Raw genomic sequence first — 12337 nt, forward strand, 5'->3', positions numbered from 1 at the left:
CCGTTGAACTGTAAGCAAGCAGAGCACAGAACATGTTGGGTTTATTTTGTTGTTCCTGTGTCCAGAACAGTAACAGACACATAGAAGATACTCTAAGTGTTTGTTAAATGGTACATGTTCTTGCCATCAAATTTGATAAAAGTCAAAAGAAGAGACACTTAAATCAAGTTCAGTGAAGTTTATGCAAATGTGCTCCAGGGATGCTTTCTGGATTCTAACCTGGAAAATATATAGTCTACAGAGCCTAGGGCAGTGAATCCCAAACCTCAGAATGGCTGTGTACTCTAAAATGCAGACCCCTGGGTGTTCCCCCAGAAACTTAGGTTCGGTGCATCTGAGGTGAGGCCCTGGGAGCTGTAATTTTTTAGAGGCCTCAAGTGATTCAGATATACATCTGGTTAGTTTGGGGACCCAAGGCACTAGGATAATTCCAGATTCACAGAATCTGAGTGCTGCAAAGGACCCTTACGGTATTTGAGTCCGATCTTCTCATTTTGTATATCAGGAAACTTAGAGAAGTGAAGCACCTTGTCCAAAATCATTCTTGCAATTGTTGTGACTGAGCCCAGACTAGAGCCCAGGTGACCTCGCATGGGAAGTACTGTTTCAGTAAGGGAAAGAACTCACATTAGAAAAATTCAGACAAAGGGGCCAGAATGGGCTTACCTTTCTGGTGTTCATAACAACTTGATCCAAAGTCAATGACCTTAACAGAGACTTGGCCCTTTTGGTATAACACTATATTCTCCTAGAGAGAAGAAGAAAGACATAGTTAGGTTTTAAAAACCTTGCTCTACACACTCTGTTTACCTGAATGCCTGCCATCTTCTGGGACCCAGTTCAAAATGTGACCACCTCCAAGTGGGCCTCCTCCCATGCCTTCTCCAAACACCATGTTCTCCGTATTCCTCTGACTTCCTATTCAATTTGTGGTCTGCACCTCTTGTTTGGACTCAGTATTTGCTGCTTTGAAGTATTTCTTTTGCATAGATTTTGTCTCTTTCTGCATATAGAATGTGTAATTCCTGAACACTGTGGTTTATTTTTCTCTCCTTGGCACCTGCTTCTATCCCTTGCTTGCATAAGGTCTTAGAAATATCACTGACAATTTAATGTTTCCATTAAGTGCTCCACCAACATACTGATATGTCAGTAATGGACAAAAAAAAAGGGCAATAATTTAATTCGAGTTGTGATTCTTTTGCTAACTTCGGGGGCAATGTGAAACCAACATCCCAGGATAGTCATGGTTAAGCAAGCAGAGCTCATGGACTCTTAGAACATGAGGATGTACTACCTAAAGGCTAGAAGATTAAAGTCCCAGTCATGGCTTCATGGCTCTCAATATCAGATGGATTGATGATTATGAATATCAGATTAATTGCTTGCTTACTGAGTTCCTTAACTTTATTGATATGGCATAGCAGGCTTGGTCTAAAGCCTCTGGCACCACAAATTAAGAAAGTACAAACTTAGTCCATAATATCTTTTCTAGACAATATCTATATAACTTGAAGAATTCAATCAGCAAGTGTTTAAGAAGCAGACATTTCCAGTGTGTCTGCATCCCAATGGAAAGTCTCCTTAACTAAATGGGGCAGGCCTTCCTACCATATTGACAGAAACAGCTCTATATAAGGGATGGATGCATCACAGGTCATTGAAACTAACCTTTGAGTACATAAGAATTAACTCCCTGATTCTTGATCTACACACACCAAGCACTCTCCTGGTTGCATGTGTACTTTTCTACTGGGCACATATATTCTAGGTTACTATTTCTCAAGTAAACCTATTATGTCATGTCAATTTCGTTAGTAAGCGTCAGTACCCTAAGCCCAAAGACCATGGATGTTGTAACCCTTTGAAGCTGCAAAGCTTGAATATGGAGAATAAATCAATGTATCACTATCCTGTGAGACTCCACCAGTAAACCCTGAAAGAACAACCCTATCTTGTCAATATTTAATTTTAAAAATATCTCACATTTACCTGATGAGTTTCTCCAAAGAGTTAAAGATAGAACTGCTTTATGATCCACTAATTGCACTACTGTGTATTTACCCCCAAAATACAAAAACACTAATTCAAAGGGATACATGCACCCCTATGTTTATAGCAGCATCATTCACAACAGTCAAATTATGGAAGCTGAGTGGATAAAGAAGATGTGTATATATAAGCAATACAATATTATTCAGCTATAAAAAGGAATGAAATCTTGCCATTTGCAACAACATAGATGGAACTAGAAAGTAAAATGCTAAGTGAAATAAGTCAGTTAGAGAAAGACATATATCATATGATTTCACTCATATGTGGAATTTACGAAACAAAACCAATGAGCAAAGGGAAAGGAGAGAGAGAGAGAGAGAGAGAGAGAGAGAGAGAGAGAGAGAGAGAGAGAAACCAAGAAACAGGCTGTTAACTATAGAGAACATACTGAAGGTTACCAGAGAGGAGGTGGAGGGGGATGGGTGAAATAGGGGATGGGGATTAAAGAGCACAATTATCATGATAAGCACTGAGTAATATATAGAATTGTTGAATCAATACATTGTATATTTGAAACTAATATACCACTGTATGTTAACTATACTGGCATTAAAATTAAAAACTCAAAAATTTTTGGGGTGGGTGAGGAGAAGGGAATGAGGAAAAGTTAAGGGATATTTAAATATTTGTGAGGGTCATGCTGTTTCTGGAACCAGTTCCTGACCCCACATTTTCACACTCTTATACCTTTCCCCTAGCTACCTGTACTCCTCCAGTTTGCAATCATTAATTCTTCTAACAAGCATTAATTTGTTGCCTACCATTATTATTGTCAGGTACCATGTCAGAGCCTGGGAATAAAATGGTGAGAAGACATGGTCCCTGACCTTGGGGGAGCTTGCAGTCAGTGGAAGATAAAGAAACCATTCCTACATAGCAACCAGTGCAATAGTAGAGCTAAGTACAGAATACCAGCAGGACCTGTGAGAAGGGCATATCCTTTTGGAACGGAGGAAGTGGTCAGAGATTTGCTGTACCCTTAAGACCACTTCAGACTAGAAGGGACAGAGTCAGGATTTAGTACAGCAGTGCTCCATCTCTCTGCATAAAACATCTCTGTACACCCTTAAGCCTTTCATAGGAAAGCCCTCAGACCTTCCTGTTCCTTCCTGTCTCAGTGATGCCACATCTCTCTGCATTGCCTTGATACCTGTCCCTTAATCTTTACTGCATCATTCTTGGTTTACATAATGTATAAACATAACTACTTGGCTTCCACCCTGAAACCTTGGCCAAACAGCTTCCCAGTTTCCACTGGAGAATAGAACAGGGAAGTTTCTGAGGGTGGGAAACAGCTCCCTCGACAGGACAGAGCTTGTACTCACAGGCTTGAGATCACAGTGAATGATTTTCTCTACATAAAGCATTTGCAAACACTTCAAAACAGAGAGGGTGAAGCGCCGAACTATTGACAGACTGAAGCCTTGAAAGCTATTATTCTTCATCAGCTCATACAAGTTGATTCTGGAAAAGAGAGAGAGTGATGTGTATGTATCAGTGCAAAAGGTCTAATACTTACTTTGAACCCACAAACCATCCCATATCACTTGATTTCCTCTGGTAGTAGGCAAGTCTCAGACCAGGAGGCAAGACTTTTGTGTCGTATAACCTCAATTTTCCCTTTGATTCATGGTGGATCCAATGTGAAGCCCAACTGTGCTGGCCTCTCTGATGCCCCCTTGTTTCTCATGTGGCAAGGTCATTAAACCACTTTGTTACACATGTGGGTGTTAAAAGGTTGGACCAAACTTCTGAAATATTCATAGCTTCTTAGGCCCTTGGAAGGGATCTAGAAAGTCCAACACCCAACAAAGTGGCCACTCCTGCCCCAAATTGACAAGGCTATCTAAAGACATCAGGTTCCTGACAAGTAAGGGAAAAAGAGAGTGGGCAGATGGGGGCTGAGGCAAAATGGAGAAGCCCGACCCCATCTAAAGTGAGCCTGGCTGCTTGGTCCCATCTGACAGGGTTTAGTCTTGCTAGATTACCCTAAAGTTTTTAGACAGGCAGAAGCCTGCACTACTGTATGGAAGTCTGCTCTATTATATGAAATATGCTGACTTACAAATGTTGGAAACAAATGCAAAGCATTTTAACAAGAAAAGAGTATCCACGGGCTGCTAGTTTGTGACTCTGCAAACCTCAGTGATTTGGGGAGAGGTGGGAAAGAAAGGGCATGATCCAGAAACAACTCTGCATCAACTTCTTCCTAGTTTCCAATCTTCCATTCCTAAGCCTTCTCTAACACTGGCAGGATTTAGGAAGCTGTTCATTCTTGAGGGGTACAGAGAAGATGTGAAGCTCCAGCCTCATCCTGACTGGCTGTGTGACCCTGGGAAACTCCCAGCCCCTTTGGTCTTTGGATTCTCCCTTTGCACACCTGCCCCTCCCGACCTCTCAGGGCTCTTTTAAGAACAATGGCATCTAACTGTGTACTGTGCCTTTCTAGGCAGCCTGGCTTGTCCATTTTGACGCATGGAAGATAACTCATCTCTGCCTACTGGAAAGCAGAGCACATTCTGCACTCATCAGAGATGGTGAGAAGGGTGTCATCCTTCCGACTCAAATTTAGCTGGTTCCCAGAATTTCACTGACAGCAATGGTGTCCTGGGAGCCCCAGGCTACCAGCTCAGTGAATCCCATAACACTGGGCCTCTGAGAGCCTACCCCAATTATCCCCTTTTGCTAAATGCACTCTGGGTTTCTGATTTTGTTCAGATTGTGAAATACGGTCTTCTCAGAGAGAAAAGTAATCAAACTAGCATGCCCTTCCAATTAGCACACCCTTCCAGTTCCAATATTCAGCAAGGTGATGCCAGTCTATTTCAGTCAGGTTCTGTTCCCTGCCCCAAAATATCTGCTCGTATCCTTATTTTCTCAAAATCATAGTTCTTTCCCTATGCTGAGAAGCTAGCTGCCTGTCCCCTTGGTTTCCAACAACTGCACCACAGAATTATAAAGCCAGTGAGTGGAGACATGGACAAGGACAGTCCCTTCCAACATATCTAAGTTTCAGTCTTGAGGGCAGAGACCTTGTATTGGTTATGTCACCCAGTTTGTCACCCAGAGCTTGTGCAGCACAGCCAGGGTATGCTGGCAGTTGACAGGCATGACTGAGGGATAGGGTGAGATGGGTAGCTTTAGGTCCAGCTCTTTGCTCCTTGGCTTTCTAGATAACTGAGTGGCCATTGTGTCCACTCTAGTCATTAAATATTCACACCCAGAAAAATCTAGTGTTCTGACCTCAAAGTTTTTCTTCTGTCAATTTAAGCAACTTTTCAAAAGAAAATGAATTAAAGATGAAAAGCAGCTGACCCCAAGAGTTCAAAGGTGATGCAGAGATGATTGCGAAAATAGAAAAAGTCTTTCATGTGCACCACATTGTAGGTGTTGTCTTTGTCCTTCCTTCTGAGAGCCTCCAGGATCTTCAGCTCCACCAGTGCCTGGTGGTGAAATCTGAAGGGGTCAGGGAGTGGCAAGGAGGGCAGACAATGGGGACAGAGGACACAGTGTTATGTCATGCTGCAGCAGTAAGCCCCTTTCCCGAGCCTCTCCCCATCTCCCCAGCAAGACTGTCCAGAGGGGCAGAAAGCACTAAAAGCTCCACACTCTTGCCCCCTCTTTGCCCCATCGTGGAATCAGATAGGTAGAGAGAGAAAGAGGAAAAAGATGAGGAAGATCAGAAGAAAAGGCAGAGTCAGGAAGGGTTGGCATTATGAAGGGGCCAGAGTCATGCAGGCAACCCCCCCACCCCCGCCCACCATGGTCTATGCCATCTGCCAAGCCACACCTCTTCTTGTTCCTGATGATTTTCAAGGCCACCAACTCATTATTTTTGTGATCCAAGCACTTGGCCACCTGTCCAAAGGACCCTTTCCCGATCATCTCCAAAACCTCATAGCGGTAGGCAATGTGGTCATGCAGGACCTGCAGAAGCCAGGCCAGAGTGAGGAACAGAGCCATAAACTCTGGGACTTCCCTCACACTGGGGCCCCTGAGTCAGCTAAGGGCTGACTCCTAGAGGGAACTTTCTGAACTGCCAGGCATTGGTGCAACTCCCACCCTCCTCTCATTGCTGCTGCAGTGGTTAGGTTGTTGCCTAGATCCCAGGCTCCACATGTGGTGCCAGGAAAATCCCACAGGTTCTATCTGTCATACAGTGCAAAGAACATTGGATGGTCTTCAGAAAACTTGGGTTCTAGTCCCAGTCCTGCTACCACCTCTAGTTTTCCACATGTGTGGAAACCTATAAAGCAAGAGGATTAAACAAAGTGGCTCTAAGGTCGCTTCCAGTTTAGACATTTCCTGATTCTTGAATGCAGTTGAGCAGCAGCTTCAGTGTGGAGGAAGTTCTCTTTCTTTCCCCTGATGTGTCTCCACCAATCAGAGAAGGCTTCATGTCTGCTCTGCCTCCTTCTGGTCAGATCTGGTTCTCCTCTTGATTCATCCAGATTTAATTCTAACTTGGAGTTAGCAGTACAGAACTAGACTCTTTCTCAACTAAGAGGAGGAGCATTTTCCAAGACCCAGAATCACCCATGTCCCTTCATGGGCTGCAAACTAGAGAACAGGTATTTATTCACAGCAACAGGAAACCTTCAATTAAAAAGACTTTATCTGTGTGTCTTCAGACAAGTCACTTACTCACTCTGAGCTGAGTGCCCTCATCTGTAACTGAAGGTTCTGGATAAGAACCTCTAAGGCTCACTCTGGAAAATAGTATGGAGGTTCTTCAAAAAATTAAAAATAGGACTACTCAATGACCCAGCAATTGCACTACTAGGTATTTATCCAAGGGATACAGGTGTGCTGTTTTGAAGGGGCACATGCATCCCAATGTTTATAGCAGTGCTATTGACAATAGGCATGTATGGAAAAAGCCTAAATGTCCATCAACAGATGAATGGATAAAGAAGATGTGGTACACACACACACACACACACACACACACACACACACACACACAATGGAGTATTTCTGGGCAATCAAAAAAGAATGAAATCGTGCCATTTGCAACTACATGGATGGAACTAGAGGGTATTATGTTAAGTGAAATTAGTCAGGAAAGGACAAATATCATATGTCTTCACTCATATGAGGAATTTAAGATACAAAATAGATGAACATAAGGGAAGGGAAGCAAAAATAATATAAAAACAGAGAGGTGGACAAAACATAAGAGACTCTTAAATATAGAGAACAAACAGAGGGCTGTTGGAGGGGTTGTGGGAGGGGGAATGGCTAAATGGGTAAGGGGCATTAAGGAATCTACTCCTAAAATCATTGTTGCACTATATGCTAACTAACTTGGATGTAAATTTAAAAATTTATTTATTTATTTATTTATTTATTTATTTATTTATAAAAAAGAACTTCTAAGGCTCTGAGAATCCCTGATTCCTAGTTTTATATTCATGAATTTGGGAGAGGTGAAAGACAAATGTTTGTGTACAAGTTCTCAGGATGTGCTTGTGATTCTGTGGTGGTGATTTGTTCATACAGCAGGAATCAAGATCATGAATATGAACAGGTACAACTTTACTAATATGTGGAAGTGGACTACTCCACCTATAAAGGTCTGTCATAAAAATGTACAGGGAAAGGGAAAGGGACAGGTTCTGCACATGCTGGTGTAAAGGTATTTGGTATATATTTTACACAGGCCACCAGTTTGGATATATCATAATTATTTGTCTACATGTCAACTTTGACAATGATTGTCATCACTTGAGGCCAAGGATCAAGTTGTACTCATTTTTATTGTTCCCTTCATATTTCCAGAGTCTAGCAGATGCCCCAGCATGGTAGTTTCTCTCTCAATAAATAGGTATTAAATTAACACTTGCTGACAGAATAGAAATGAGAATGCAGTGGGCTGCTTGTTTCAGAATTTGGTTCAGTGAATTGTCTATTTGTATGTGCAGAATGTAATGAAGATGGAGATTTTGAGTGTACAGTGAGCATATGTTATCCCCCTTCCTGCCTCCACCAGTAACATAGCTGCCTAAGATTTAAGACTGAGGAACTGAGTTTCAGTGAATTAACTTAAAGGTAGTGCTGGCATTGCTGGGGAATTTCCCAGAGATTCTATGCCCGGGTAGGAGGGTGGGCAGGGAAGGGGTTGAGGATATCTGGATGAATTGGAGGTAAGGTTTACATTGGTGATTCTTGACCAAGGATCCATTATTAACCTATCCCTCTTTGAAACTTTGTGTGTGTTCAGGGTGCCTCTTCTGGGATGAGGACTGATAGCTTTTGTCAGACTCCTAAAGGGATCCTTTGCCTAAAAATGTTGAGAACCAGGGCACTAGATAGAGGATGTGTGCTAGAAACTAAATCCATCCTTTTCAGAGTGTGGCCCAAGAACCAGCAGCATGGACATCACCTGGCAGATTTTGAGAAAGGCAAAATCTCAGGTCCCATCCCACACCTGCTGGATAAGAGCCCACATTTTTCACAAGATCCCTAGGTAATTTGTGTACATAGTAAAGTTTGAGAAACACAGCTCTAAATACTCTTAAGAAGTATGTCTCTTCTATGAAGCCTCACAGACCAATCTTGTCTCCTTTAAATGTAAATGAGTTGTGAAAAAATGACCAGAGAAGGAAATTCCCAGCAGCCCAAAAACCTAATGGACTAAGTATCACACACATCTGGACATTTTGGAAGTGGACATTTCTTTCCAAAGCAAAAGAGACACTTTTCACCGCCCAGATTTCACCTTCAGGCTGGTAAGAGGCACTGTCCTGAGGAATTCTCAGATACAATCAGAAAGGAGGAGAGATTCATCTTTGCTAGGATCCATCTTTGGAAAACTGAAGAAAGTTGAGCATTAGGGACCAGGGGCTACAGTGACAAGAACTTTTTTTTTTTTTTTTTTTTGGTTGAGAGTAAATGGCAATTAAAATAAAATTGAAAGAGGTCCATGTGTGGACTTGTATGAAAGACCCAAAAAAGAGAATGCTGGGAAGAATGCATCTTATTCCATGGAGTCTGGCCTTTCCAATGGGTCCAGGTTTGTGCACAAGAAGAGCCTGTGGGAATTTGCCAAGGATGCAAATCTGTTACCCCAAATACTCTTGGAGAAATCAGTATTGTTAGCAGAGTAGTTGTTATATTAATTGCATGTTTTCCCATTTTTAAACATGGCATGTTCCCATTTCCCATTTTTAAACATGGCATTTCTTTGGTTTAGAACCTACTAGAATCCTTCAGGATGCCTAGTCCAAGGTATATTGGCACCAAATGCTATAAAATACCCCACACTTTTTTCCTTTCCAGATTACCTCTTGTCCCCAAGCCCTAGGCCCCTGGAGATACCATGATCTACTCCCCTGTCACCTTCATATAGGAGCCATGTTCATCATCAAAACTCGTTTTGCTGAACTCAGGAGTCACGTGGAGCTTCTTTGCTTCCAGCCCCAGGAACCACAGCTCCGTGTAGCCCAGGATCTCACTTTGTTCATAAGAAGACAGCTGGTTCTTAAAAAACTTTAGGGCCTCTGTGTGAAAGACACTATCATTGTCAGTTGAGGCAACAAGGGGATTTTCCCAGAGGGCTGATGATGGCACCCCTTCCAGCTCATGAGTCAGTCATCCTTTTCCTCAACTAGATGGCTTACTAAGGATCATGTGTCTTTAATCTCACAGGATAAAAATGTAAAGGATAAATGCTAAGGTGTCATATTCATTTCAACAAATCAGGAGGGAAACACAAGGGAAGGGAAAGGGAGAATTTAGACCTCAAAAAGCTATGAGTTGCAGCAGCATGGTAAAAATTCCAGACATAAACCTAGTGTCAATAATAGTATGTAGTTATGGCAGCAGTTTCCAAGTTAATATGGTTTGGGGCTACACAAATGGTTTATCCTGGAAGGGTTTGCAAACTATAATGACTTCAAGGACCCGACAGGTAGTTTAAATGCCACTTTAAAGGGGCCCAGGAGATATTCCCACTCAAATCTGCAGCTAAGCCAATGAGTACCTCCAACTACAAGGAAGGAATGTGTGTTCACTCTTCTCTAACCCTCACTGATTGCCAAACCCCATCAGGTGTTTGGTGTTTGGTCTGAGGGCAGGTGGGGTAGGAGAGGGAACTGCTGGAAGGAAACAAGACATGAGAGAGAAAACCTGTGTGAAGGGCAGTCATGTGAAAGCTGAAAATGGCATATTCTTAGCTCAGAAGACAGAACCATGACCTAAGAGCACTAGGAGCAGATATCAGCTCTGTAAAGGCAGAACTAGCTCAGAACTGAAGTGATGTGGTCATGGATGGTTCCCGAGATTGTTTAAGAAGAAGGACAATAATTTCAAAGCTGCAAGTAAAGAGCTCTAAGCATTGGATAGTGTCGGCATAGTGGATATTGGTTCTCCTCCTTTGAATTCTAATAGAGGATGAATCTCTGAACCTTGTGAGAAGTGAGGCTCCTGGCCAAAAACTGATGTGTGATTTTTCTGGCCCAACACCTGGAAGCTTAGCCCTCCCCACCCAGTTCATCTTGTGACACCTTGGCCATCTAGAACAAGCCCCCACTATACTCTGCTACCACTCCAGAGACATACCTGCTGCTGTCAGAGGCACCTTGTGCTTTCTTGGTGGTTTCTCCTCTGGCTTGGGATCTTGGGTTTTAATGCTTGAATGGAAAGGCATTTCTGAAGTCTTGAGCTCAGAAGCTGACATCTGATTGTGAGTCTGATTCTCCTGTCCAGACAAAGAGACTTGAAATAAAGGACTGCTTAGACTTCTCCGGGGTGTCACAAACCATTTATCAGACCAAGGACACCCACATCCAGCCAGACTCTTCTCCTTCCTTCCCATGGAGAAAATGGTAATTATGAGACATTAGGTTTTCTCAATCTTCCTCTCAAAGGAATCAATCTCATGATTCTCTGTGAGGCCCATGCACATTACCATGTGTAGTTGACTACCCCAGTGACATCTTACTGCAGGAAGAAATGGAATAGTTTTTTTGTTGTTGCTTTTTTTTTTTTTTTTACTGCTGCTCTGGAGAAGGCCAGTTCCTAACTAGATAAAGTGACTTGACCAAGGGCACGAACACGTGAACTTATGTGTCTATAATACCTCTTTAACTTGGCACTTTCTCACATCTCATTTGGCCCTTACATAAAAAAAGGGGACACTGGAGGAAAACAATTATTCTGTATTCTTCTACCATTTGTACATCAGACATTTCATTCTTCCTTTCCACAAAGAATCCTCATGACAATCCTATAGAGAGCCCATTTTGATTAAAGAAGGTCAGTGATTTATTCGATAAGGTTTGCATTTATCGTAAGGGGTGAGAACAGGACTAGAGCCCAAATATTCAGGTGCCATTGTGCTTTCCCCACCATCCTAGGCCTTCATAAACTTGGTTGTAGACTGAAGTCACATCTTTAACCTGCCTGCTCAGGGCCAGGTCCATTGCCCTGTACTTACCTGATACAGCAAGGGTGGCTTTAGCAAGATTTTGTTGCTGATGTGTGGGAGGTTAACCATGTTCTTCTTCCCCTTGGTATCCACAAAAGGGAGTGAAGTAATGCTGGTGTTTGTATTCTATATAAGAAGGAAGTGGATAAGGTACAGACGCCTCAGGCAAGAAATCTATGTCTTCAGGGAGTCATTTCTCCCAGGTTTCCCACCAGAGCAAGAATGAGCCTAAACCAAATACAGGCCTAAATCTATTTTCAAAGCTCTTGTGGAGAAAATAGAGTGGAAAAGCATATGGGCTGTGGGTTTGAATCCCTTCTCCATCACGTACAGCTGTAGACCTTGAATGGGTGACACAACTCTTCCTTTAAGTTTTAGTTATCTCTTCACTACCATGGGGACAAAAATGGGATCTACCTCATAAGGGTTTTGTGAGGTAAATGAGGCAACTCATGTAGAGTATTCCATAAGTGTTAGCCATTATTATCATCATTTCAATATCTTACCACCATAATATGGGGCAGTTCTTCCTGCTATATAATTTACATCTTCCTTGGTATAACATAAGCTCCCACCTCCTCTGCATTATTGATTTGACCTCACTTGGACCCCTGCCCCCATGCATTGACTGACTGATTTACTGATTATGAGAGGTAGTCTATCTATCTATCTATCTATCTATCTATCTATCTATCTAGTGAATAGCAACATTTAAAACTGTGTGGAGATGAGGCAATGGTGATGTGGATAGAGCATATGCATCATATTATGCTGAGGTGACCAAAAATGCCTCTGAAAAGCTACCCTGTAGCTGGGAAGCTATCCTACCTATCCTCATCCTTCCCTAGAGAA

At 42.4% G+C, this 12337-nt stretch overlaps 1 protein-coding gene across 5 annotated transcripts in view; it reads right to left on the minus strand.

Annotated features, from left to right (window-relative positions):
* Nucleotides 1-12337, minus strand: part of DYRK4 (dual specificity tyrosine phosphorylation regulated kinase 4) — a 52256-nt gene that overhangs the window by 16254 nt on the left and 23665 nt on the right. For 3 of the 5 annotated variants that reach the window (XM_025930549.2, XM_086714270.1, XM_086714273.1), the window contains exons 5-11: nucleotides 11495-11611; nucleotides 10618-10756; nucleotides 9397-9557; nucleotides 5846-5982; nucleotides 5371-5511; nucleotides 3381-3519; nucleotides 667-748 (exon numbers count right to left, since the gene is read on the minus strand). In XM_025930549.2, coding sequence (XP_025786334.2) covers nucleotides 667-748; nucleotides 3381-3519; nucleotides 5371-5511; nucleotides 5846-5982; nucleotides 9397-9557; nucleotides 10618-10756; nucleotides 11495-11611 — 916 coding nt within the window. The remainder of the gene's footprint in view (nucleotides 1-666; nucleotides 749-3380; nucleotides 3520-5370; nucleotides 5512-5845; nucleotides 5983-9396; nucleotides 9558-10617; nucleotides 10757-11494; nucleotides 11612-12337) is intronic. The other 2 variants (XM_086714272.1, XM_086714271.1) reach the window with 1 other exon arrangement.

The sequence above is a fragment of the Puma concolor genome, chromosome B4, assembly GCF_028749965.1.
Source record: "Puma concolor isolate L17-30 chromosome B4, mPumCon1.1.hap2, whole genome shotgun sequence".
Taxonomy (NCBI): domain Eukaryota; kingdom Metazoa; phylum Chordata; class Mammalia; order Carnivora; family Felidae; genus Puma; species Puma concolor.